Here is a 27,157-nt window from a genome sequence, read left to right as displayed (position 1 = left end):
TTACGCTGTTCCAAATGAGATGTTTCATTACAAAACAAACTTATTGCCTAGCAATGCCTTGTGTGCATAGCGGGAATTAAAGCAATAGTACTTTTTGAATAATTAATGACATAAATAGCATCTAAGTATGCTATGGAGAAGTTTTAGGATAAATAAGTGTTATTCACCTTAACAACCTTGTTCTTGTGTTGGAAGTACTCTGCCACTTTTCTCTGCTGCAAGTGTTAGTGTTGGTAATGCCGGGCGTAGGTGCACTGATGTGAAGACCTACAGCTTCATCTTTCTGCACTGTGATATACCCCTTCTCTCTCGTACTCCATGCAGCTCTGAAAGAGTGCTTTTATTTCATCATTCACACAAAGTTTTGAACGGAAGAGATGCAGATTCTCATTTTTATCATCAGAGTTGCTCAATGAGGCTTTTGTTTTTCATTTTCTTAATGCTGTTTTATGTCTCTCAAAATCTGAAGAGGATGAAGATAGCTGGAATTGTGACTTTGTCCCTGTACGTTTGCCTTGACGTCAGTAGGATTTATCTTTTTGTTCCTGGACACAAGATTGTTGTCCAGAACTTCTTTCTAGCGTTGTCCATTTGTGAGTACTGGAATGAGTGCCACAGATCTGAGTAGGAATGAAAGTTGGTACCTCCTGCATGTTTTCCAGCTCCCACCAGCTGGGCTGGGTAACACAGCAATTGTTCAGCTGTGTTCTCCTCTGTCACCATTTGAATGGTTTTTGTTTTATGCTAAGATGCCACTTTTTCATGTGAAACAGTGAGCAACACTATAAGACTCTTCATATTAAGTTCTCAGTTTCATGCTATGTGGTACGGAGGCATTATGTTGCCTGTAGACTACTAGATGCATGTCTGGAGCTGTAGGAAGGACTTCTAAATATTACCAAATATTGCAGAGTGTGTAATACAGAAATAGAGTTCATTAGCTATTCAGTGACAATACCGATGCATTTGGTTGTTTCTTAATCCTACCAAGGAACAGGACAATATTTTCAACATTGTTTCCAACAGTGGATGCAAAGGACTCTTGGTGTGAAGGGGTTAAACCTCCATCCTTTGTCTCCTCCCTCCTTAAAATGTGTTCCTTTTTGTGTACTAATGTGTAAGGGAAGTTCAGAATACTACTACTCTGCTCCTGCTCCTCCCTTAACTCTTGGTGTAAGTCTTTGACATGACCTTGTTGTGTTTAAGTTGTTAGCTTCTTCACAGCAGAGGAGGTTTTCTCCAGTGCCTGAAAGCTCAACCATGTTTTATGTAAAGTGATTACGGAACATGGAAAAGAGTATCTTGGGGAGCTCTTACTATAGCTTTATAAAGAATAATACTTTATGTACTCTTGCTGTGCTTTGTCAGTGGTTTCTGACTGCATTTGATGATGTAATAGATGTCTAAATACACTGGAAAGTCTAATACTTATGTTTTGTGGGTGACGTACTGCTTTCGGTGGTAAAATTTCCATTGATTTTTGTAGAGTCAAAGTTTCCTGCTTGTTCCTTAGCAAAATGAAGATAATGTTTTCTGTGCTCAAAAGAAGTTGTGTGAATGTATAAACACTGTCAGAACCTTTTGACTGGAATATGATTTTGCTGCATATCATGTAGGTGAAGTGATGCTTGCTTTTTGTTCATAGCACTCATAGGGAAGAGGAGCAACTACAGTCAGAGAGAAAATGTAAGCATCTGTACATCTACTGTCTGTTATTTCTAAATAAGATGACTCGTACATGATTTAAATTTCCCATTGGTGGAATCCTCCCAAAGAACAGAATGACTTGCATTTTCATAAAAATAAAATGTATTCCTTTTTGAGTTAGCTTCTCATTGCCACCACATTCATACACTGCACAACAGACATAGGATAATTTAACAAAAATATGTGCAGCCGTCTTGTTTGGTGGGATACCTGGTGCTGGGTATGAGAGCAGACTCTGAACTAGGCTCGGATGGACTGCATTAGTACTACATACAGCTGCTTGTGCCATCTGGGATTTCATGTGCTCTGAGTGGGTACTGCTGGGTTTGCTACATGAGAAATGTGCATAACTCCATTACTATAATTGTCATTTGTGTTGTCCTGAGCCCCACCAAAAAAATGCATTATTGTATGAAACAGTGAATGTGTTCCTCCCCCCAACAGTCAGGATTTAATACAAGCAGTAGAATCAGATCCAGAACGTTTGGTTCTAGATCATATTCACTGATAACAGAGATCCATTTGCAAACTGTATGAAAAAAACTAAGCCTCCTCCACAAAGTAGGTATTTATACTGTTTGCATAGTGTACAAGTTCCCTGACAATATGATTTTGAATTCCTTTCTATCTCAACTGTCAAGGTTTGATTATTCTTAAAAACTAAATCCACTGAGGAATACAGATTTTTAACTACTGCTTTCAAAGAACTTTGTATCTCGTGTTGCCATAGAAATGGCAGCTACCAAACCCAGCTTTACACCATATACAGTGCCTACATAATAGGTGCAGATATAATTACAGAGTGGTAGAGAGAGCTCAGCAGCGAAAGGAAAAGAAGCTTTTCCCCCATTGCTTCACAGCATTGCTCACTGAGGTATGTTCTCACTGTCCTGGGCCTTTTGGAGAGGTGCAGCACATCAGAGGAGGCAGTTGAGTTTGTTTGTTGATGCATACATTGTTTTTAAATGAATGTTGTGTTTTTAAATGTACAAGTGATGTGAATGGATTATTTGATCCTCTTCCCACCTTTGTGCAGTCTGAGTTGTGTGAGTGGTGGCAAATAGGAACTGGTGGCAAAGCAGACATGGTATTTGTGGTGATGAAGCAGACAGTGGTGCCAAAATTCAGTATGCACAAATAATCAACCTCTGTGTTGTCAAGTGAATAAAACTTGAAGCACTGCTTCTGGGAACAGGTTTTAATAGTGGATGTTGTATCATATAGATGGCCCTGTAGCTCCACCTATAGAAGTCATGCAGTAGAAGGTGGGACAAGATAGACATCAGAATTCATTTAGTGGAGAACAGCAATTGCACAAGTAAGCAATTTTGAGCTGGAGAGGAATTGAAATAGTGGCAGGAGCGCATAGAGCAGGAGGGAACATCAGGAGAGAAGTATCTCAGTGGGACTGGAAGAAGCTGAGGAAGACGTGGGACAGCCCTCCTCTGCAGCCTAGGGATGGCCAATCAACTCTTAAGGTGCTTCTGCTTCCACTGCCAGCCTGAAAACGTGAGTGTGGTGTGTGGCTGAGTGAAAGAAAAGGCATGTACTGTTTTGAATTGACTCATCCTTAGATATTGCTTTAGTAATTTTGTCAGTAGCTGACTGAAAGTGATTAATAATGTGAGAAAGTGAGAATTAAAGGCAGTGTCTTTCAGGTACTGTATTGGCCTAGGATGGTGGTCTGGCAAACATGACCAAGTTTTCCCTTTTGGAATACAATTATTAAGCAATAATAATGTATAGAAGTATTTTATTTAAGAAGTCACTTCTGTTCTGGCATTCTGGAAGGAAATACCGAGGAGACCAAAGCACTTCAAGTGTACCCTGCCTTCTGCCCAGACAAAATTAAAATTATTAAATAATGAAAACTGTGTTCTTTTGTTAAACACTTGACAGGTGATTTAATGGAAAAATGAGTAGAAGTTGCAAAAACTACAAAGCTTCTCAGCCATTAGTTAACAAATTGAACTGTTAGGCTTTGCAAAAACCTTCCAGATATGTTGCAGGTGTGTTTTCTTTACACCAAATAAAGATGGTGCTGCTAAATCAACAGCAAAGGACTGAGCCATGGAAAGCTTGAGTTACAAATTCTGTAGCAGTGGAAGAATAACGAAAGCATGAGCTTAGAGCAGGGACATTTATTTTTGATGTTGCCTAGCAACTCCAGAAACAAAATTGCAATATTAACTGAAATACTAAGAATTTTTAAGCTCATGTGTATTGGGGGGAGGGAGAGGAGGAGAGTAATCTGCCGATAGTCAAGAATGAAATTTTCAGCCCATTTCCTTGATTTTTAGCTTCTTAGAAGAACAAAAGTAAAACCAAAAAACTCCATCCTTTTGTAGTTAAACTCGCTATGCAGATGCAGACTAGAGGTGATCTTCTGCCAGAAAAAGAAACACAACAAGGAGCTTTCAAGTGGTAGAATGAAAAGCTACAATTTATGAATGTCAGAACATACTTCAAGAATTTGTTTTCACAAACTTGACCTTGATTAACTCTCCATAATAACATTGCCATTGGAAGTGTCTAAATCAATTACTTCTAGAAACACTGGTGGTGTGTTCTGAATATCCTTTGCAGTCCCACAGACAGTCTGATAATAACCTGGTTCATTCCTTTTGACACATACACCTCCCTTTCACCATGAATCTTTGCTTCAGGAGGGCGTTTCTACCAGACAGCACAGACATCACAGAGGGGATCCGTGCTGAAAGAAAACCACTTCTCATTAGAAAATGTTTAAAACATCTATACTATTAAATAGGACTGTTAAAAGCATCTGTGTTTTTTTTTCCAAAAATCTTTTATCCGTGGAAGATAATCTTTGAGTAAAAATAAATTTATATAATGGGATTATACTTAATTTGCTCTCCTAATTAAATGCTCTGATTTTTCAAACCTCTTGGAAGGAAATAATTTGTGCTGTAAGTGGCGTGGTTTTGGTTCCCTGCTTGATACCTTTTGGTGTGATTGGCTGATCCTATCACCAAGCTTGTTTAAAAGCAACAAAATAAAAAGCTAGCAGTATTCTGTCAGTGGAAGAGCCTCCTAGCAAATGCTCACAAGAAAAAGTAATTTATGGAAAAGAAACCATAGCTACCGTAAATTTAAAGACTGGTGTTATTCAGACTTTATGACTGTCCTTAGGAGGAACTGCTGACTACAGCACTCTGTCATTTGCCAGAATCGTTTTGATCACTGATAGGAAGAGTACACAATCAAAGTAAGGAGAAGTCAGCAGTAATGATCTGGAAGGCTCTGAGTCGGTCAGCTCAGTAAGTTTAATACGAAGCAAGCAGTGCTACACATTCCCCCAGAGGGCTGAGTTCTGTGCTCAGATGCCAGTGTGCAAACTCCCATTGAAGTCAGCACACAGGGCTAAGAGGGGCATTTGTCTCCTTTATTCTTGACTTTAATGGGAGTCACATGTGTCTCTCTAGAGCAGATGGCCTTGTGTGGCAGCTCTGTGCCTGCATTAAGCACAGTCCTGCCTCACGTAAGCCATTAGGAAGTTTGCCATTTACTTGAGATGGAGCAGTGTGTGATTATCTGCGTGCGCGGTCACACACATGGAAGCCAGAGTTTCCATGGATTTCACTACAGATTAATGTAAAATAATAGGGTCGAGCTTTAAATCTATGAAAGTAGTGTCTTGTTCGGAGGCATCATGCATCTAGACTACAAAAGCAGACCCATTCGTGCTGTCAGGAGCCAGCAAGCTGTCACATTGAATAGAGCCTTTGAAGACAATAGGACATCTCTTTTCTGGGCAGACTGGCCATACGTGCAGTGACCTGCTTGTGTAAAGAAATAGTCCAGAAGAGCTTTTTTGTAAAGGGTTTTCTGCAATAGCTGCCTGTCTGGGGCAGGCTGTGCTGTTTTTCAATTTTATTTGGAAGTAAGCTAAATCAAATTACGAAAAGACATTTTTTAGTGCAGAATGTTTGTTAAAATGTAGATCTAATATAAAACCTTTCGATGTTGAAGTTACTCTGGATAGGAATCTCTTGCTCTTATTGGAAAGTGGTCTGAGCCAAACAGAAGAATCAAAGTTGCTGCAAAATAATACTTCTCTCTGGCAGAACCTATTTCTCCTGCTCTGCTGAAATCTTCAACCTGTCTCTGATATTTGGGTATTTTTTCAGCCAGAAGAATATCAGCTTTTTTTTTTTTTAATTTGTATTTCTCTTAAAGTCCTCTCATTTTTTATATTCTTGGTAGTGTTGATGATGGTTAATGATGCTTGGAGAAGAAAAGGCTCTGGAGAGACTTCATTGTGGCCTTCCAGTACTTGAAGAGAGCATATAAACAGGAGATGGAACAACTGTTTATGAGGGTGGATAGCGATGGGACAAGCGGGAATGGTTTTAAACTGAGACAGGGGAAGGTTTTCACTCAGAGAGTGGTGAAGAACTGGAACAGGTTGTACAAGGAGGCTGTGGATGCCCCATCCCTGGAGGCATTCAAGGCCAAGGCTGGATGTGGCTCTGGGCAGCCTGGTCTGCTGGTTGGCAACCCTGCACATCGCAGGGGGTTGAAACGAGCTGATCATTGTGGTCATTCTCAGCCCAGCCCATTCTATGATAAAGGAATTATGCTATGGTAGTAGTTTTCTTGCCTTCCTTTTAAGTTAAATGTAGGAAGGAGTGCTGGCATCTGTTTTAAAAGGTTTTTAAGAACAAATTTGTTAAATGATAACATTAATTCCAAAGTGTCAGTAACACTAAATGTAATTTATATGTATATGTATATATTGTGTGTGTGTGTGAGGAAAGAGTTAAAATCAAAAAACTAACTTCTCTGTTCTCCCCCTACCATTAGTTTGAGCCAGTAGACAGCTCCCCTGACTTGAATCCTGGATCAGCATGTTGGCTATGCTAAGCAGTAATAGAGGAAAAAGTGGAAGAGAAATGTAAAAATGATCTATAAGGAGGAATGTGTCTATATATAGAAATTTTCCATGAAGCACCAGACACTCTTTAAGAATTGATGGCAAATTTGCCCAAGGCATGCAGCACTGGCAAACCATACTAAAGTTGCTCTTTCTGCTCCAAAGATACATTGGTATGTTTTCTTTGGAACTACAGAATCAATCTTGAACAAAGATGATCAGTTCCAGTACATCCAGTGATTGTACTGTTTTTTGTTTATGATTACATGTTGCTTACTACTTAACAACTGCTACAAATTGTATTTAACTGAGCAAACTGTGGAGCTAATCTGTTGTTCTGACTTGTGGGGGAAAAGGAAAATGGTATAGAATGTTTGGAGAATAATGAATTAAAATATCCTAACACTTAGCCATGCAGGGAGATAAGACCTCTCTTCCCTCCTAAATGTTTCTGCTTAGCTCTTTGGCAACTGTAGTCCTACCTGTGCAGAAGAGATGAATACAGCTCTCTTTGCAAACCAGTGGGTAGGGGAGGACAAAATGGAAGTTCTTTATTCTCTGCCTCTCAGTTTTCGCTCTTGCATACCAGAAAGTACAGGAAGACATAGAGGACAATTAGTTGTGCTTTTGGAGAAGGAGAACATTGTGTTTCCTACTGCAAGGAGGAATCCAGGATACAGTAAAAAACTGATTCTTGTCACTGCAAAGCAGTGAACAGTTGCTTCCTCAAAGCAGCTTGAAATGCTACAAGCATAGCTAGTACATGTGATTGCGTTTGCCTTGGTAGAAGGTACCAGGTTAGCCATTATGATGAGGTGTTGCACATGCAGAGTTACAAGAACACTGCTTGGTGTTTACCGATAGCCGAAAAGTGACCAGGATATTAGAAACCTATGAAGGATGAAATGTGAGAGAGACCTGGAAATGCCCTGAGGGACCTGCAGAATACTACAGAATACTGAAAGTCATTTCCCTCCAATAATACCGTGTTGGCTTCAGCTATTTGATCATATAAGAAACGATACAGAACAGCATATACAGAAACAATACAGTGTTTCAGCTGCTTCCATTCAAACTTATTCTGCTACTGCCATTGTGAAGGATGGAGTTCCTCATTTTCCTCATCCTACCACGTGAGAGGATGCTTTTCTATTAGTGAACTGTAGGTGAAAGATGGCAGAAGCATGAGGTGAGCTTATCAGCAAACCATTATACAAGGAAAGTATTAAGAAAGGCAGATGATGAAATTGTTTACGAGTGTCCCCCACAAGCCCATCCTTGGCATTGCCCTGGTGAAGGAACTTGTGTCAGTGCCATTTAAAAAATAAATCTCTTCTGGCTGTCCTCACATACTAATCTGTAAGGTATGATCAACAGAAACCTCGTATCTCTTGTCTGGGGATGTCCAATATTGGATGCATCTCTTAGGATTTTAAACTTAGTTGTGTGCAGCAGAGGGAAGCAACTAGTTTTCTCTCAACTGTTATAACAGCCATTACATTTCCTTGAGTGTATCCAGTGGTTAACAAAAACAAGTGATCTAAGTGAGCAGGAGACAAACATGAAACCCAGCTGACCTTGCACAGTTGACTTTGTTGTTTGTTTCCATTGCAAAAACTGGGATTCCTTTTGTTTCTAAAATATGAGCAATCCGAGCTGCTGCTGTTAGGCAGGATGGCAGCTGAGCTCTGCTCCCTGCGATAAGAGCGATAAGAGCGCAGCCTGTGATAGCTTCTTGATCCCTGCATTATGCAGGCTGGGAATTACTGAGCAAAAGACTTTTAAAGAGGCATTACAGGGATTCTGTTTGTTGGAACGCTGCGTGATGAAAGTAAGGCAAGCTGGACACCAGTTCCCCCTAGTGAAGAAATCGGTAACAGCTTCTGCTGAAAGAGGTAACTGTAAAAATGGACTACAAAGATAGTGAACTTTGCAGTGCTACATATGTATGTGTTTTGTTTGTATGTTAATCGGAAGGGTTTGGAGGCTGTAAAAGAAGTGGAGGTAGCACGATGAGCATCAGCTGGGTCCTTCCATTCTTCTTTTCAGTCAGCACTTTTGAATCTCTTAATGCTTCTTCCGCATAGCTGTGCATTTGAATAGTTGGTGCCTATTCTGTGTCTGGAGTAGCAGTTTTCTCACAATTTCAGTCTGGATTATTTGGTCCACAGAATTTATAGGGGAAAAAAAAAGTTGAAGTTCTTAGAGGCATTTTCTTCCCAAATGGCATTTAAGCACGAGATAGAAGTGACCCTATGGGCTATTTTTCAGCTGTGGTTCAGGACTGTTGATATGACATTCTGTAAAACTGCATTGGTAGAAGATCTGCAGGGAAAGTGGCCATCCAGGGGAAGAACATGAATCTCATGTTCCTAGTTTTTCCATAAAAACCCACAAACAACTGTGGATAGTTCAGTTCTGTTTTGGTGAAATAACAGCTGCGTCAGGGTGTTCTCATACAATGCTTATGGATGCCATATAAGCAAAACTGCATACAGAGTTTGGTCTCTCTGTGAATCAGCGTGACATGTCTTGCATGACTTTTTGGATGAAGTAACAAGTCATTACTACTGTGTACAGACTGAAAATGATACTTGTAAAACAGAAGATGCTCAGTAGTTTCTTTGTCCTGCTGGCCACAGATTCAGCTTGGTTTCAAATGCAGAATCAGTATGTGGCAATGATAGTCATATAGATCTAGAAATCCTCTTAAATGCATATTTTTCTAGCAGCCTTTCACTGTATTCAGATGGGTTTATTATTAGCCAAAGATGGCTGTCTTTAAAGGTATACTTATATAGGACAAATCAGTAGTGAAGAAGAAATAATCAGAAAAGTCATTCTCACATGTACAGGGTTTGCACAGATGGTAGTCCAGGAAACATGGAGGAAATAATCAAGATCTCAGTGGTATTAAAAAAAATATAATTCCTCCATGTGTTTGCATTCACTGCTAGATGTAGAAATGATGCACGCCTAATGCTTGTGCTCAGCCCTGAGTGACACTTGATTAAAAAAACTCAGGAGTTCTAGGCAGGAGACTATTTAAAAGAAAGTTGATTGTGAGTGCAAGATGCAGCTCATCTTTACAGAGAGCATTTGAAGCTGAGTAAGGTAAAGGCACCGCCTTCCCTTCAGACAGCAGTACAGAGCTGATCCTACAGAAGTGCTGAGGCATTGGTTCCCTGCATGCAGATTAGCTGTAGTGGTAGTGGCCACCAAAGCATGCAAAGAACCTCCTTATCTCACTTGCATTAATAGCATGAGTGCAGTGCTCACTGGTGATGCCAAGCCAGGACTGCAACTTTAGGAAATGCCTCAGATCTTTCCTACACTCAGTCCTGTTTTCTTGCAGCTGGGGTAACTTGTCACACATACCCACGTGGATAGCTTGTCTGTTATCTGCAGTCTGATTCTTTAACTCTCAGCAGTGCACAGCCATAATGGATGTTTAATAGCATAGAACTATAGAGTGTCCAAAGTCAGAAAGGACCAAGAAGGATTGAGTCCAACCCCTGGCTCCACACAGAACCACCCAAAACTCCAGCCTAATGACTGAGAGCAGTGTCCAAACACTCCTTCAACTCTGGCACTTTGGGCAGTGCCCACTGTCCTGGGCAGCCTGTGCCAGTGCCCAAAGTGATTCTTTCTCTCATTGCCCCAGAATCAGAAGTCTTAATTAAAAAAAGAGATTAACGGCTCATTTGGTCATAAAGTTTTTTGTAGCTTAATTATTGGAACATAATTTATCTTAACTAGTACAGGTCTTCAGTCTGGATTATTTAAGAGTTTTGTTAACTTGAACAAGCTGCTTTAAAGCTGTCTGCTATATTAATCATGATGTTTAGTCATTTGCTAATTCTAAAAAATCTATTGTATTTCCTTTGAGAAACATATTTTAGAAAACTCATCATCCGTTACCAAGCAAACAGTATTCTCCAATGTATACACACTTGAAATGACTAACGTCACCGAATCAAAGCAATGAAACCTAGTTTTACATATACTGCGAGTGCCATGCATAAGCCTGTTTTCAGTATAAGAAAACTGGCATTTTGGGGAGGAATTTTCTTTTGTCTTTCCATCTCTTGACCTCTTGGCAGTGCACAAGACAGAAAGGTGGTGTGCAGAACTCATGTGTGATTGAAGAGTTGTGCTGTCTCTTGGCATAGTTTTTAAATGTGCTGTTTACATATAATCAGCTCCAGGAATATAATTCTTCACAGAAGTGGAATCTAATAATAATAATATTCCATAACTCCTTTTGGAAACTTTGAATTTTATTTAATTTCAAGTGCTTTTTTGTGTACAGACCTTCTGAAAAGGCCACAGGGAGTCTTCAAGTACCAGTGACAGAAAGCTGTGATCTCCAACTAGACAGCAATGTATGCAATTCCTCAAGCACATCCATAGGTTACTATTTGCTTTTCCACTTGTTTGCAGAGGAAGGTATGGATATATGTGCAATGCTTTTCTACAACCTTTATATTTACAGGGACATGGCTGAAGAGTAGTTTGGGACTTGTGCAACAAGAAGGAAATCAGTTGACTTGGACTTACATTGCCCCTCAGCTGGGCTACTGGGTTGCAGCCATGTCACCTACTATCCCAGGTAAGATGGCATTGAATTTCACTGGTATGTCCAACGTTGAGTAATTATTTATTTATATATAACGTTTATATTTTTCAGAATGACCTCATCTGAGATGCCACAGCTTGATCAATAATGGATTATTAGAAAACAGAAATCTGAAAGTAAAGGGCTAAAATCTTTTGGGGAATGTGGGGGGCAAACGTGCTCCAGAATTGTTTTGAGTATGCTAATCTCTGAACCATTTCAGTGGGAAGCTTTTTAAAGTGTTCCTGCTTTGATGTGTTTGTCACCACTGCCTGGTAGAGCCATTGCTAGAAAACAAGGGGATGCAACATCAGTGCATTGGTGCATCCAGCAGACAGAAGAATAATTGTTATGAAGTTTCTGTACAGAAATTCCCAAATTAATGTGTTCACCCAAAACCAACATCATCCTGGGTCAGAAGTTTACTCATTAAGTGACTGTAGTTTTTTTTTTTAATATACTGAAGATGCCGGTTGCCATGACTTAGGTTTTGCATCACCTTGGTAACGACTTAATTTATACCATGAATAATATAGGGTAGAAGCTGCAGAAAGTGTATTAGCAGAGTGACACTGGTAGATGGGCTTACCAGTTGCCATCTGCAGGCCTCTTTGCATAATGTTAGAACTTTTGAACTGTGTTTTACATGTATTCCTGTGCCCACGGAGATGATTAATGTTGCAGTTTGCTCTTCCCTTTTCCTGTCTGTGGCAGCCTTATGTTTCTTGCCTTCAGTCATGACGAGTCAGAGATAACTTCTCTATAAATCAATCCAACAAAAAATCTTCTTAGAGATTTTCTGCGTTAGGTTTTCTGAATAAAAGCCAAACAGTAGAAATGAAAACGTTCTTGTCTTGGCTGTGCAAACCTAAATAAACTGTGCCTAACCAACAAAACAAACTGTTTTTAAAGTCTGCTTGTAAATTCCGTGTAGTCAGTTCATGCTATGTAGAGGATTTGGGACTTTTGCTGTGTTATTTAAGATTATATTAAATGAAACTGATGGAATATCAGCTGATATAGTGTAAATCAGAGGTTAGATAGCTTATCCTGATCTGCACTGCACTATCGCATTGAATGTAATGGAATTTTACAAAATAACTGTACATAAAGAAAAGGTAGCTGCTCTGAGCAAATGCCACAGCCTGTAAGGAAGTTACCAGTCATGAAATTTGCCCCCTGATTCTTTAGTTAGAAGGCAGCCTGTAACTCATGACGGGAGAAGGCCAATTTGTCCTTGCAGTTTATCTTGTATGGCAGAATTTCTGCTTGTATTCTACATTTTCTTCTTTCTGACGACTAGATCAGAGTTGCTAACACTTTGTTCCAATGAAACCAACCTTTTCATGAAAAATTCAAATGATTTTTCTCTTCTCCCTTGTACTTACTCTCCTGAAGCCACGTTATCAATCAATTATGTAACGGTAGTAGTGGGACAGCATCTACAAATATTTAGATTTTCCAACTGTGATCTAGTTGATGCTCTTTTAATTAGGCTAATGTATTTTCACTTGTTTCGTCTCCTTGTTGAATCTATTTGGATTTCTTATCTGAAAAAATGGACAAAAATGAGCTTTGTGTTCCTAGCAGTGGCTCTGCAGACCACTCAAGATCCACAAATGAGGTTTTAGAAACCTCATGATCTAGAACCTTAATGTTTTTCAGTTTTGCTGTCTTTCACAGTACATGCATGTTACTCTGTCAGCTGGTGCTGTACCTCCTTACCTACAGATGGAAATTTGGGCCTTTATTTCAAAATCATGAGGAGGATTTTACAAACCAACAGAGTTACACATGCATAATTGTGAAAAGATGCTATCCACGCATGTGCATTTCTTTGTATACTAGAACATTTGCTAAGCATTATTGAAACCTGGAGTACAACACTGGTTTGCAAGTGGCTTGCTTTTTTTAAGCTACTGAAGATCCACTTGGCTGGCTTGATCTAGACTAAAGAGCACTAACACATCTTCCAGTGAATCCTGTACTGCAATGTACATACTCATTAGTGCAAAGCAACACAAATGTCGTTGGAGAGAAGTTGTTAGCTACAGTGCTGCTATGTGCATTACAGTGCTGGAAGATGCTGTGATGACTTCTCTCCAGCGATGAGAGTTTTAGTGCACTGTGTCAGCATCAGGACCTGGAAGGCAGCATTCACTGATGCATGCTTCCATTTAAACTAACTGCTTTTCCACAGAATGGTCTATTTGGACTTGCAGTCATGAAAACCAGCACATGCTTTCTCCACAACTTGCTCCCTTCTTCAGAGGTGGTCTGCTCAATAGGCACCAGGGCTATGAGCGGCGGTGTTGCTCGCTTACCATCCCAATAACCAGGGAAGATGTCCCTCTCTGTTTATATTTCTTGTACCATTTCTTGTTTGCAGGCTGTTGCGCATCTAAATTCTCTTTTCTGGCCCTCCAGGTCCCGTTGTAACGCACGACATTACCAGCTATCACACAATGTTTCTTTTGGCAATTTTAGGAGGGATGGCTCTCATACTTCTAGTCTTGCTGTGTCTCCTTTTGTATTATTGCAGGTAAGATTCACGTCCTGGTTACTTAAGTCATGTTAAGCTCTTTTTGTGCTCATTAAATTAAAAGCTTAAATTTTTGTACTTAGAATAAAAAAGAAAGAAAGCATTTCTGAAAAGGAAAGAAATATTGAAATCAAATGTCATGTGTTCCTGGCTACTTGCAGTACGTACAGTCCCTGTCTCTGGTAGCATGGTAGCTAAAGGAATCTGAAAGCTGAATGTGCACTTCTATACCTGTGTTTTCTAAAACTTCCTATCAAAAAACAGGTGTTGGTCCAAGATCTCTGTAATTATACCTGTTTTGCACTTGCCAATTGACCTTGTAAAATCAGTCCTGTATTAAAAAGAATGCTAAACTTTTATCAGCAAATCTATGTTACCAACTGATTTTGTATATGCCTCCTGCAGGCATTTGCTCCAATTTGTAATTGGTGCTTGAGATGTTTGCAACTGACATAAGTTGCTCTGTAATTTTATCCTTGCTGCTCAGATAAGATTTTAATTGGTAGGTTAAGTAATAAAAGCTCAATTCCCCCCATCGTTAATAACTGCCTAAAAGCTTCCCCTTAACACACACCTGCTGGACTTGTTCCTGCATACAGTAGTCCTAACTGTGTAATTCTTTTGTTACTGGCTTTTATAGAAGAAAATGTTTAAGACCACGTCAGCATCATAAGAAACTGCAACTTCCCACAGCACTGGATACTTCTAAGAAGGATCAAGCAACCTCTATGTCCCATATAAATTTAATATTTTCACGCCGTGAGTCAGAATTTCCTGGCGGGCTCTCCGTGGCTAGCAATGGACACACTGAAAACTCAGGTGCGAAGGAATTAATCAGTGCTGTCCACATGGAGATGGTCTCACCTAGTGGAGAAGCAGATATGCATACACCTATGCTCAAACATTCCTTCAGTACTTCCCAGGAGTTCAGCTCCCGAGAGGAACTGCTCTCTGACAAGGAGAAAGACAAGAGCAGAATTTCCTTGGATGACCTGACTCCCAGCGGGTCTCTGAGAAAAGACTACCATAAATCAGCAGATAGTTTTCCTTTAAAGACAAGAAAATCTACTGAAACAGCTGAAGGCTATGAGTCCCCTGTCAAAGATGAATATAGGAGAAGTTACAATGCTATGCTATCTCAGCCTTTATTTGAAAAGCAAGAGAGAGAAATTCAAGTATCTATGAACCATATTGCTACTGGAAGTAAATACAATATTCAGGAACAAATATACCCCACACCTTCAGCTCCTGAAAAAGAGCTGCTGGACTGCAGACCTACTGAATGTATGATGTCTCGTTCGGTCGATCACCTTGAAAGACCTACATCTTTCCCTCGACCAGGTCAGTTAATCTGCTGCAATTCTGTTGACCAAGTTAATGACAGTGTTTACAGAAAAGTTTTGCCTGCACTGGTGATCCCAGGTCATTACATGAAATTACCAGAGCACTCTTTCGTTAGCCAGCCGCTGGTTGTCCCAGCTGACCAGCCCATTGATCTAGAAAGACTTCAGGCTGAGCTTCCCAATCCTCACGCACGGCTTTTTCCACACCCCCCACAACAGTTGCAGCCCCAGCAGTTGACATCACAAGCAATATCTCAACAACATTTGCAAGATGCAGGTGCAGCTGAGTGGAGTCAACAAAATGCTTCCATGTCCGAATCTATTTCCATCCCCGCCTCACTTAATGACGCGTCCCTGGCTCAAATGAACAGCGAAGTGCAGCTTCTTACAGAAAAGGCGTTGATGGAATTAGGAGGAGGAAAGCCATTGCCTCATCCTCGAGCGTGGTTCGTTTCTCTAGATGGACGCTCAAATGCTCATGTTAGACATTCGTACATCGATCTCCAAAGAGCTGGGAGGAATGGCAGTAACGATGCCAGTTTGGACTCTGGCGTTGACATGAACGAACCAAAATCTGCACGAAAGGGAAGAGGAGATCATCTGTCTGCGCCACAGAGTCACCCACCAGTGCAAGAGCACCAGCAGAGAGAGCGGAAGGTTTCGGACAGCACAGCTTACACGCAACTTGTGTATTTGGATGATATGGACCAAAGTGGCAGCGAGTGCGGAACAGCGGTTTGTAGCCCTGAGGACAATGCTCTGCGATGCCTACTGGAAGGCACGAGTAAGAGAAGTGGTGTGCAGCTGCCCAGCCTGCAGGAGGAAACGAGAACTGTGGATACCAAACCAGAGCCATTAACTAGTCCTGAGCATGGAACGTCAGGTCAAGATGAGGAGGAGGATGAGGAGGATGAGGAAGATGACCAAGGTGAAGATAAGAAGAGTCCTTGGCAGAAACGAGAGGAAAGACCACTAATGACTTTCAACCTAAAGTAAGCTATTGTGAAAATCCACCATTCAGTGGAGTATAAAATTGCCAAATATTCTTTCTGTGGAAGTGCTTGATTTTTTTTTTCCCTTTTCTTTTTCTTTTTTTTTTTTTTTTTTTGTTGTGGAGAGAAAAGAGAAAAATAAACTGGTGAGCAACATTTGAAAGAACTTAAACGCATTACTGTGTAAATGTTAGAAAAAGAATTAAAATCATTCCTCTGATTTAGCAGCTGCCTCCAGTGAGATAGCTGAACAAAGAGTGTGATTGTTATTTCATATACTTGATATTGGTCATCCAGGATGTTGAAAATACTGACAAATCGTTTTGGTTGGTTTATGACCTCAATCTCCTTAAGAATGGGAGCTGGTAAAGCTTTTGTTTTGTAGGCTAATTTTATGTTGATAATGCTACTGAAAGTATCTTAAAAACAAGAGTTTGACACATGGTGTCCAAAATTGTGCATTATCTCAATGAAAGGCTATGCATTGCTGCTTTTAGTAATATTTTGCTTATACTATGCTTTTCTTAATTTTACAAGTTGGTTGTAAACATTTTATGTCCTTTATTATAAACTACTCAGCAATTTATTTTAATGTAAAACTGCAGGAAACTTGAGTAGCATCCCTTAGCATTGAAGCCTTTTTATGAAACCAAACTGAACTTTGTGTCGACTAAGATTCCTCCAATTCTGGTCCCATTTACTCAAAGTGCCTTTTTTACAGTAACAATGAACAGTCCCTTCTTTTGCTAACTCCTTTAATTGACCCTGTTTGGGATTTTATAAACTTCTGAACTTCTACCTTTTATTTTAAGCTGCATGCCAAGAGTCCCCTTTTGTGCTGAGCATTTCTCATTTCAGTACAGTGTATTCTGTAGCTATCATGTATATTGTGGATTCTGTTTAGCCAGGGTAGACTTAGAAGACATTTTAAAGGGCCCAGAGTAGCCAAGAAGATAGTTTCATTGACTGTATATATTGTTAGCTTCCTCTGGAATCATATGAGCTAATCATGCTCATTAAATGGACTATAGGCCGAGCAAGTGGACTGAATGTGTCTAGAAAACTTTTTGGGAAAAGAAAAAAATGTACTATCCTAAAGTGCCAGAATTACTCTTCTGTGCTTTCTCCATACAGAGCTGCTTGGTTATCCAAAAATTATAATTGAAAATAAACTGCAAAAAAAAATCTTTGTGTTTTTTTTTCCTCTGTTTATGTTTATCACATTATTTTGTATTATTTAATGAGCAAAAGGCTTTGGTTTCTCTTATGCTTATGTGACTTACTAACACTTAAACTTCCTTAAGCAGCTCTAATGAGCTTCAGGCAATACTGAAATGTAGAACTCTTTTCAGAAAAGCACCACCCTCCGTCTTGATAAATACTTCACTATTGCCTAAGTATCAGGGCAGACTTTGGAAATGAAATCCCGGTATCACCAGACTTCTGTGTAGGATCTGCTTCCCGTGGGGCTGGTTTTCATTCTGAGATTCCTGTGGGTACCTGCATTTATTGGGCACTGCTGACTTTGGCATGAATCAGGTTCAAAGAAGAGAAAGTATGTGTGACTTCTACTCATGTGGAGTCCTTCATTTACATTCAGTCATGTTTCATTCCATTATTTTTACTCAGTGTTACCAGCAGCCACACTTAACTAAGGTGATTAGAGAAAGTGTTGTACAGTTCCGATTAAATTTTTAATAATAAGCCTTCACTCTTTTTTTTTTTTTTTTTTCTGTAGATGTCAAAACCAGTGTTGTAATTTCCATCTTACTGAATGTATTTATCTGCGAGTCTGGGCTCAACCCAGGAGCTGAATCCAAATTTCATAGGTCCCAGACCAGCACTCCTTTCCATCCACAAAACTACATCACCTCTGCTTTGTTTTGGTCTTTGTTCATGTTTGACAGTGGTATATGTCTGGAGGAAATTTAAATATTTGTATTTGTGGAGTGCGTTAAATATTGAAATCTCCGTAGTAGCAGTAAGTTACCTTCTGGTGGCTATGTGCATTCCAGGTCTTCCTGTTCTGTTCAGGAGCTTTGCTACTGACCACATGTGAACTGGCTCTGTGCTATGGGTAACTTCTGTCCATCTGTGCAAGGTCATCGAACAGCCAAATCCTGCCTGCTTCAGAGGGATGGTATTTATCGGATTTCAGTCAGTGCTGGTAATACAGTGTCACTTACTAATCAGAATGCTGTATCAAATGAACATTTGGTTACAATTCCAACCTACTCCAATTACTGTGATATTTAATTTCCAACTTTCTGTTCTCTTAAATCTGTAATTTTTAATTACATTCTCTTTTTACAGATTCCTTTGCAAAAGTTTCCATCTTTATTATGTTGTAAAATGAAATTGTTGCTATTAAATTGCAGTGGTTTCTTTCTTTAATCGTGTCAGTTGTATGTTCAAAAATGTATTTTGATGGTTTGATCATTTGTGGTCCTACTACGGCAAATGTGTTTGAACAAACTCAATGTGAATATCTGGCAAGTCTTAAAAATAACATTTTCTTATTGCTGTATTATCACTGGCTGTGTAACAGTTTGAATTTGATTCTGCAGAACAGAAAGCATGGGAAATGTGAGCCTCGATGTGGCCACACATCTGAGCCACGTGTTAAATCAGAGGAGTGACATCAGTCAGGTTATGGGGTGAGATCAGTGCATCCTTTGTATACACTTTGTCTAATCTTGAAGTGCAGTGACAATTTGATTTTCAAACACATATTGAGACATGCTTTGGAAATATATGAAGACTTTTTTTGTTTGTATTTCGCAGTTGCCCAATGAAGAAAGTATCAATACAGGTTCTAAAACATATGGGACAAAGTACAATTTGATATATCTCAGCATCAGCAGTTCCAGGTGATCTCAGTCCAAGCAGAAGCTAATCTAAAACAGCAGTTAAGTTGTCTTCATATACATATATATGTATTATTTTTTTTTCATGGCAGGTATTAACAGGGGGAAATGCAAAGAATTGTAATGACAAAGCTTACAAAAATAAACATATTGGACTCCAAAAACTATTAGGGACAGGTCTTCAATGACTTTGACAGCCTTGAGGGTTTTTGAAGCAGCAGTGAGTGACAGAATAATTTCTAAATCTTAGATTATATTATCCAAAGGATATTTATGTCACAGGACCTATGAAAAGTTATGACAGTTGGGACTTAATACACATACTAAGAGCCCACTGACTTAATGGTTTCCCCTGCACCTACTTGGTTCCTGCTGGCACGCTTCTCAAAGCTCATTACACTGTAAGGCACCTTGACTTAATGTCATAAAGACCTTTTATTATTCGAATGCCAGCATACAAACATGCTAAAGTCTGTACAGATGGAGAAAAAGCAATGATTCCTGCCTCAAAGCATTTTGCAATCTAACCCTTTATTACAAGTGTACAGAAGTGTGGTGCTGAGCTTGCAGACAAACCCCCCCATGTAGAAATTGCTCCCAGCACTTTGCTCTTCTGCAGTTTGTACTGTAACTTCAGTGGATTGAGCACTCCTGGAATACCTGGATGGTGGTTTCATTTTCTGCCTTTCACTCTACCCATGAGTGCTTTGGAAGACCAATTGCACACTGATAACTCTAAACCAAAATGATTGGAGTGGTAAGAAACAACACATCCCATGCAGGTTTTAGCCTGTAGAACATTAGAGGTGTAAATGAGCAAGTGTTCAATTAGTGTTTATTCTTTTTCTAGGAAGGTTTCCAGTTACCCAAAAAAGACATTTTTTTCTTAACCAATGGGAATTCACCTGAGGATTAAGACTTGTGACAACACTGTGCCTTTTGAACTGTCAGTGCAGTGTAAGCTGGGCTGTGTGGCATGGTGGCATCCACCCATAGGTACTTGGCAGCATAAAACAGAAGCTATCAGTTCGGTTTTCTGAAACGCATGGACAGCAGATTACTTCATGAATCCATGCTGTCATTTGTCTCAAATGCTTGTCTCTACGCATTTGAGATCCTTACAGTCAGAGTACCTATCTGCCACCTGGTGGTAAGCTGCTTAGCTGCTGGAGCCAGAGCTGAAAGGCATTTTTGGAAGTAATTCAGGAGATAAATACATACGGTATTTTTATGACTGTGTATAAAGCACAGTTTATGGCTTAAATATAAACACAGTTATAACTTCAATAGCAGCAGCAGGCAGCTGGCACAGGACCATCAGTCGTTGCTTGGACCTGTTGGTCCAAGTGCAGAGGTTCAGTCTGCTTGACAGCCCTTGCCCACACCGTACCTGCAGTGCTTCTCTGCTTATAACAGCTCCGTTTAGAATGTGCAAGTGAAAATGTGTCAGCACTTCTGTAGTGTGTTAAAGTGTATACGTGCTTGTTTTTTCTCAGCTCATTAATGCCAAAGCAGATTTACATTACAGATAAAACAATTGTAACTGCTAATTGTTTCAGAAGCTGAGGAAAGTAAGGGCACTTATTATTCTTTCCTAATTCCCCTGTTAGAACCAGTGGTGATCTGGTGGGTCCCACACCACCCTTACTGGTGTCTGGTATGCTCATGGCCTGGTGCACACCAGTTGGAACTGAACCTTTGGGTAGGACAGTAGGCAGCAGCCAAATGCTACTATTAGACTAGAGGAGCATTTTTTCCTTACTCATGTACTTCCATCTGATAAACTGACACCTGGTACTGTCTTCTGTTTGACAGTGAGAACAGAGCATCTTGTTCTTTTTAGCAGTAATCCTCTAGTACCCACAGGCGATCCGCTTGCAAAGTGTGGCACCTGGTCTCTTATCACTTAACTGAAGTATTTTGTGTTGATGTGCATTTCTTCTAGGAATAAGCAGTGCCAGTTAGTCTGTTTGATCATTAAATTGCTCTTCTGCCTTGGAAACTTACAGACACTAGAGGGGAAAGTGTGATGACAGTAGGGAGCTACAGAGGAGATACATATTTACAGTTTATTTTTGTAATTATGGGGTTCAAATAATGGGAGATGCAGACTGCTAAATTAACCCAATTGAGGAATAGTTATGCCAGTTTTACATTAGAAAGGAGAGGTGTTGCTCAAAATACTGCTGTGGGATGAGAAATCCCACTTTAAAAGACTTGCCTGGTCCTGCTGCAAGAGATGTCAAGCATCAAAGCTGGGAGAAATAATTCCAATGAACTCCTTTTTTAAGCACTGTTTTTAAAGGCTTTTGGTGATTGAGCAATTGTAAGGAGTCTGTAAAAGCCATACTGTTATTGCTTCAGGACTGTCTTCTTCCCAGCCTGCACAGTTTTCTCAAGCATGTTCCCAGAAGTGTTGCCTTCTGAGCTTCTCTTCCTGGGTACAAGCCCATCATCGTCCTACTTTTGTGCCAGGGGCTTTGGGTCTGGCAGCAGCGTGTATGCACCAAGAGCACATCACAAACTCTTCAACAGGAAAATCTCCATGAAAAGAAAGCAACACAGTAGATTGCCCATGTATTGCCCTTGCACACACGACTGGGGCAGGTCCTCCCAGCCGGCATCTCCTGCCTCTGCAGGTGAGAGATGCTCTGTGTCTGGACTTCTCTGTCTTCAGCCCATTTTATGAACTCAGCCCCTGCCTCCACTTTTTAGCTTTATGCTATGCTGTGAGGCTGACTCAAACTGTGACACCATAATGACATTTCAGTAAAGTTATTTTTAGGTGTTGGTGAGGGTGAGATTGAGAAAGCTCTCTGCCTCTCTCTGTGCCACTAGCTTTACCTTGATTGTAATGCCTCCTAATCTTCTGTCCTCCACAATGTGGCAGCCAGGTTCCCACATGAGTGTTAATTGCCTTGTGAGAGCTGGATTGGTGCTTCAGCCCTTGAAATCAGCAAACTCAGCCTATATAAACATGTGTGTGTGCATGCACATGCATGTGTACATACATAAATGTATTTAATATAAAAGTTGGCTTAAATGCAAGCTTAAGCATTTGGAGATCGAGCAATGCCAAAGTAAATGTTGTTCATCTAGGCTGACTGGAAAAACCAGCAGAAGAGCTCATCAAGGTTTGTATTAATTAGCTTAATTGTTCTTGTGGTCTGAGATTGCAGTTAAAGCCATACTTGATGCTGAGCTGTGCTTATGCCTCCGACTTCAGTGAGATTTATTCACATTTGCCTACTAGTCTAGACACGATGCTTAAATTCTCTTTGTTATTAAAGCTTCTCTAATGTCTTTAAGCAATTTACTCCACAATTGTTAGAACATTAGGTGGAAAATTTTCTTTTTGTTATAAAAGCTGTAGAATTCTCAAGGGGAAATTCTCACTGAAAAATCTCCAAAAATTTTGCATAGAAATTGAAGAATTGTAATAGAGCCTGATTTCTTAGTTTCTTCACAGAGAAAATTCTGTGTCCATGAGGCACCTCTTAATTCAGTGCAATTCTCCAAGCAGTGGATACACATCCTGAACTACACTGTTAATCTGCTTCTGACCACCCAGGAGGTACGAGGAACCTTTGTTACCATTATCTGATTATCTGATTTGTACGTTAATGGGATGCTTCTAGTCTGGGCAACCTAAGGGATACTGAAAGTGAAGCTGTTATGGAAATGTGGGAAATACCCAGAAGTGTCAACGCCCTGAGCAAGGTGTCACCCAGGAGCATTCTGCTTGTCATCATGTACAGTTCTCACCCAAGGTCCACTTGTCTTTGAGCTGTGGTATCCCAAGACTGGAAGAGCTCCTTTCCAAACAGAAGTGTCTGACGCTTTATGGTAAAGCAAATAGGTAACAACACCAAAGCACTTGATAGAAACAGCCTGAGGGTTGGGGATAGCGAGACATCTAGATCTTCACTGGCCCTGAACTTCAAAAACTATTCCAATCTATTCATCAAGGTTTCCCTTCCATTTTCTAATCCCTGTTACAAGGTGTCTAAAACTGTTGAATACCCCAGGGCAAACCAGCTATGTAGGAGAATCCCAATAATTCTAGACTTTCACAAGTGCTCTGACCTTAGAGTTATAGTGAGACTGTCGCCTCTTTGCTCTATCAGGAAAAAATTTCATCTATCTTAAGAAAGAGTCCCATTCTGCTTTAGGATGAAGAACTAGCGGAATGACAGAAAATTCTGAAAACTTTCATTTTTGAAAACTTACGCTGGAATGGTCAGGAAATGAAGAGTCGTTTGTGTTTCTGTCACTCCCACTGTTCAGAGCCAGGGAAAGCATCTCAGCTGTACCTGCAGCGTCCCAGCAAAGAGGAGGAAGAGCAGGTGTCTGAATGAGGGGAAACTGCGAGAGGCTGACAGAAGGACTGATTTGGGAGTGGATGGGAGTAAATTGGATTGATTTGGAGATGGATGTGCAGAAGTAATTGCTGAGCAGTGGTCAGAGCTCCTGAAGCTCCGGATCATCGTCAACTCCATCCTTATCGATACATCTGTCACCACTAATTCTCATTCATAGTTTGAGAAGAGCCTGAAAGGGTTAGAAAAAAAAAAAGATTAGATGCAAAAATGCAAAAGATAGATGTATAAATCTGTAATAATCATTAAGAGCCAATTGCAGTTGTTGAGTATTTTTGTATGTAAACCATTATTTGTTTGGTTTGTTGTGTTGTTTTTTTTTAAATCTTTTAAGGATAGAGAGCAGAGCAACAGAGGAATTGCAGCTCTGGAACCGGTCTAAACCTGTGTTTGATCTGAGCCTTGTATTCTGCTCCCACCATCATCAGAAACAGATGTGTCAGAAACCTGGGGAAGAGATCTCTACCAGTGATAATAACCCCTACGGGATAAAAATCTTTCTATCCTTATCACTTATGCCCTTCAGCATGAGGTTTTCTATTTATTGTACACATTTTAAATGCTATAACTCGTTTTCACTATGCATGTAAATGTCTAACCTCTAGTTAATGCTGTGTAGGCAGCAACCCTTGCTAATAAGGCACCAGTAGCTTCTTCATTGCAAAAGGAAATGGGTAACATGGAAGAGGTGTGGTATGAGCTGTGTTATAGAACATGGGTGAATTTGCAGGAGGAAGATGGGCCATTCTGGCAGCACTTGTTCCCCACAGCATAGGGAAACAAGCAGGGCTGCAGCTCGCCATGTATGCCATATGGGCAGGCCAAACAGGTGCAGAGTGGGAGAGGCAAAACACAATCATCAGGGACATGAGTTCACATGGATACAAGCATGCAGCACGCTGGATCACACGCTCATTCCCCAGCCATTTCATTCTATTCTCATGTTTGCTTTTACAAGACTACAGATGTGCTTTTAATGCATTTGGTAAGTGCAGTTTGACTCTGATCTTCCACCCTCACATCTCATTCAGGACTGAAGAAGGTGGTATGTAAGTTCTCAGCATAAAGAGCAGACAATAAAAAGTAGTCATAAGGTAGTACCATAGCCATTCATGTGAAGCAAAGTCTAAACATTTGTTTGCTCTCTTAAAAAAAAAATGTAAAAAACTTAGAACAATAGAAGAAACATGCAATTACTAACAAATTTTCAAAATTGGTAAGTTTCCAATTTACAAGATTATTTTCATTATCAAATTCATTTTAAATTATAAAGGCAGTGAATATTTCAGTGTGATAGAGGTAGAAGCAACCCTACAACTGCATGAAAATTTCAGATACTTCTGCAATGTTTAATACTCAGAACACCAAGTGATCAGATGATGCCACTACTCTGAACACTGAGCATATGCTATACATATATCATTTGTTCACTGGGTTGTAGTTTATCACAGAACCACAGAATGGCTTGGGTCAGAGGGAACCTTTAAAGCCCACCCAGCCCCAACCTGTGCCGTGGGCAGGGCTGCCCCCACCAGCTCAGCTGCCCAAGGCCCATCCAACCCGGCCTTGAGAGCCTCCAGAAATGGGGCACCCACAGCTCTGGGCAGCAGTGCCAGTGTCTCACTGCCCTCTGAGTATAAAGAATTTCTTCACATTATCTAATCGAAATCTCCCCTCTTTTGTTTTAAAGCTGTTATCTCTTGTCCTATCACTACACTTCTGTTAAAGAATTCCTTGCCATCTTTCCATTCAAGCTACGTTGAAACTGAACTGTTTGCTACTTCTGAGTAAAACCTTGCAGCTGGCTGGGCTGGGACTTCTATTGGAACAGCAATCTCGTTCTAATGCTTTTATCTGTAGCTGGGTGAAACGTCTAAACATGAGTTCCCAGTGCCACACGTACAATAGGAATACCTAATGCTCGCCTGAAAATAAATAAAGATCAATGACAGACAATTTTATTTCCACAGACACCAATGCCACTATGCTACCTATTGCTCTAACAGCATATTGAAAAAAACAAACAAACACACAATAACAAAAAAAAAAAAACCAAAAAAGATGATGAAATGCATAGAAGAGACTTGAGGTCTGGAGTGTATGCCTTCCACTAGTCTAACATCCAAGTTGTACCACAAACCGCATCCTAGGCAGTCTGACCTGATGTTAAATCCTACAGGCAAGATCTGACAAAGCCCTGTACAGCTGCTGGAGTCCGGACTTCCCAAACTTCAGTCCTTCTTGCGGGTAAATTGTGGTGGCTCGTCACTCGGTAGCCCAGCAAGGCTTTGAACTTCTGTCAGCCACTGCAGTGCTCCACGTATTTGGGTGTTTGTAAAGCCTCGTTCTCAGAGCTGGATTTTGCCGTGGGAGTCACATGCTGCATCACCCCCCAGTCTATTTGTGGATCTGAGCCTATATTCATACGCTCACATTTAAGCTGGCTGAAAGCCTCTCAGAATTGTAGGCAAAGGTAAATTTTGCACACTCAAGACAAGCTCATGGCTGCATCTGCAACAGAGAGAAGCTGGAAAGGGAGCAAAGGTGGGGAAAACTGGTGGTGCAGAGGGTCCCCTACACAGTGCTGTTACCGGGCAGCAATGAGAGCAGTCAGGCAGGGCCACAGCTGTGGTGTTGGTATCAACTTTTCTCTCTTCCTTCCTTCCAATTTGCTGCCATAAGCAACTGGATATTTTGGCTGTGTATAGAAGCAAACCAAGACTACTAATGTTCTAAGGAAAACTGTGAAAACATCCATCCCACCAAAGAATTATTCATCCAACAAAGGAATTATTTGGTGACATGCTCTTTAGCATCTCCTGATTAGGAAGTCTATTTTCCTTTGTTACAAATTTTTTCACTTTTGTGCAGAGTAACCATGGCTATTTGATTCTTTGTGGGTTTTTTTAAGTCTTCCTAAACTAAAAGGATCTTACCTCTCTCTACCTTTAGGGAGAGGTCTTTTTATCAACAAGAAACAGTAAATTCAGATCTTAACAACACTTTACCTGGTACACTTAAGATGAAACACGATTGCAAGCCTTTGAAAGTCTGCTTTGTCTGGTGCAAGTGTATCACTACGCCCCCATACAGCTACCTGGGGACATACAAACCTGCAAAATCAGTGCTCTTGCAGGGAAGTTAGGAGACAACTCACGTACGAAGCACAGTGGACAGCCTTTGATTTTTTATCATGACATTTTCTGCCTCTGAGTCTTTGAGAACGTTATGGATTTGAATTACAAGTTCCTGTGGCAGCCTGCATATTTAAGGACCAACCGCAGTGGGACAGAGCCGCCCTCAACCAGTGCTCAACACGTGCAGATCTGCAGTTTCACAGAGAGAACAGCTGCACGGCTATGTAGCAGTCCTCTGCCAGGCCAGCGAGCTGCGTTACATGACACGGCATCTGCGATATCTTCTTCACATTAAACGACTTTCAAGAGGGCGGCAGAGATAAGGAGAAAGTTCAACTGGTGCGTATTATTCTTAGGTTTTAATGCACCCCCTGGCAGCCAGCCAAAGCAAGCTCTCAGAAATTCTGAACTCCATCCAGAAATCTGCAACCCTGGAAATCATGACAGTTCAAACAATTAATGCAAGGTTCTCTTTATTTGTTTTCCTGGTTTTGAATTGTTAAGATTCTGACTCCAATTTTTCCAGCATGGGATTTGTGGAAAAGAAGAGCCCTGGAAGCAGCGTGATTTCCTCTAACGGCCCCAGACTGGAAGCAGCCTCCCGTGCCTTCCCAAACCAGTGCTGCTCCGTGATGACATCAGGGCTGTGGCCTCCGCAGCTCTGCCGTGAAGCCG

General features: G+C 40.5%; 1 protein-coding gene across 2 annotated transcripts in view; it reads left to right on the top strand.

The window, feature by feature from the left end:
- Window positions 1–18,792, top strand: part of FAM171A1 (family with sequence similarity 171 member A1) — a 92,452-nt gene extending 73,660 nt beyond the window's left edge. For both annotated transcript variants that reach the window (XM_031614503.2, XM_090142865.1), the window contains 3 exons: window positions 11,100–11,216; window positions 13,650–13,764; window positions 14,405–18,792. In XM_031614503.2, coding sequence (XP_031470363.1) covers window positions 11,100–11,216; window positions 13,650–13,764; window positions 14,405–16,103 — 1,931 coding nt within the window. In that variant the 3' untranslated portion in view covers window positions 16,104–18,792. The remainder of the gene's footprint in view (window positions 1–11,099; window positions 11,217–13,649; window positions 13,765–14,404) is intronic.
- The last annotated feature ends 8,365 nt before the right edge of the window (window positions 18,793–27,157 follow it).

Source organism: Phasianus colchicus, chromosome 6, assembly GCF_987193195.1.
Source record: "Phasianus colchicus chromosome 6, bPhaCol1.hap1.1, whole genome shotgun sequence".
Taxonomy (NCBI): domain Eukaryota; kingdom Metazoa; phylum Chordata; class Aves; order Galliformes; family Phasianidae; genus Phasianus; species Phasianus colchicus.
Note: the sequence above shows the minus strand (reverse complement) of the source record. Positions and strands in the feature narration are given on the sequence as shown.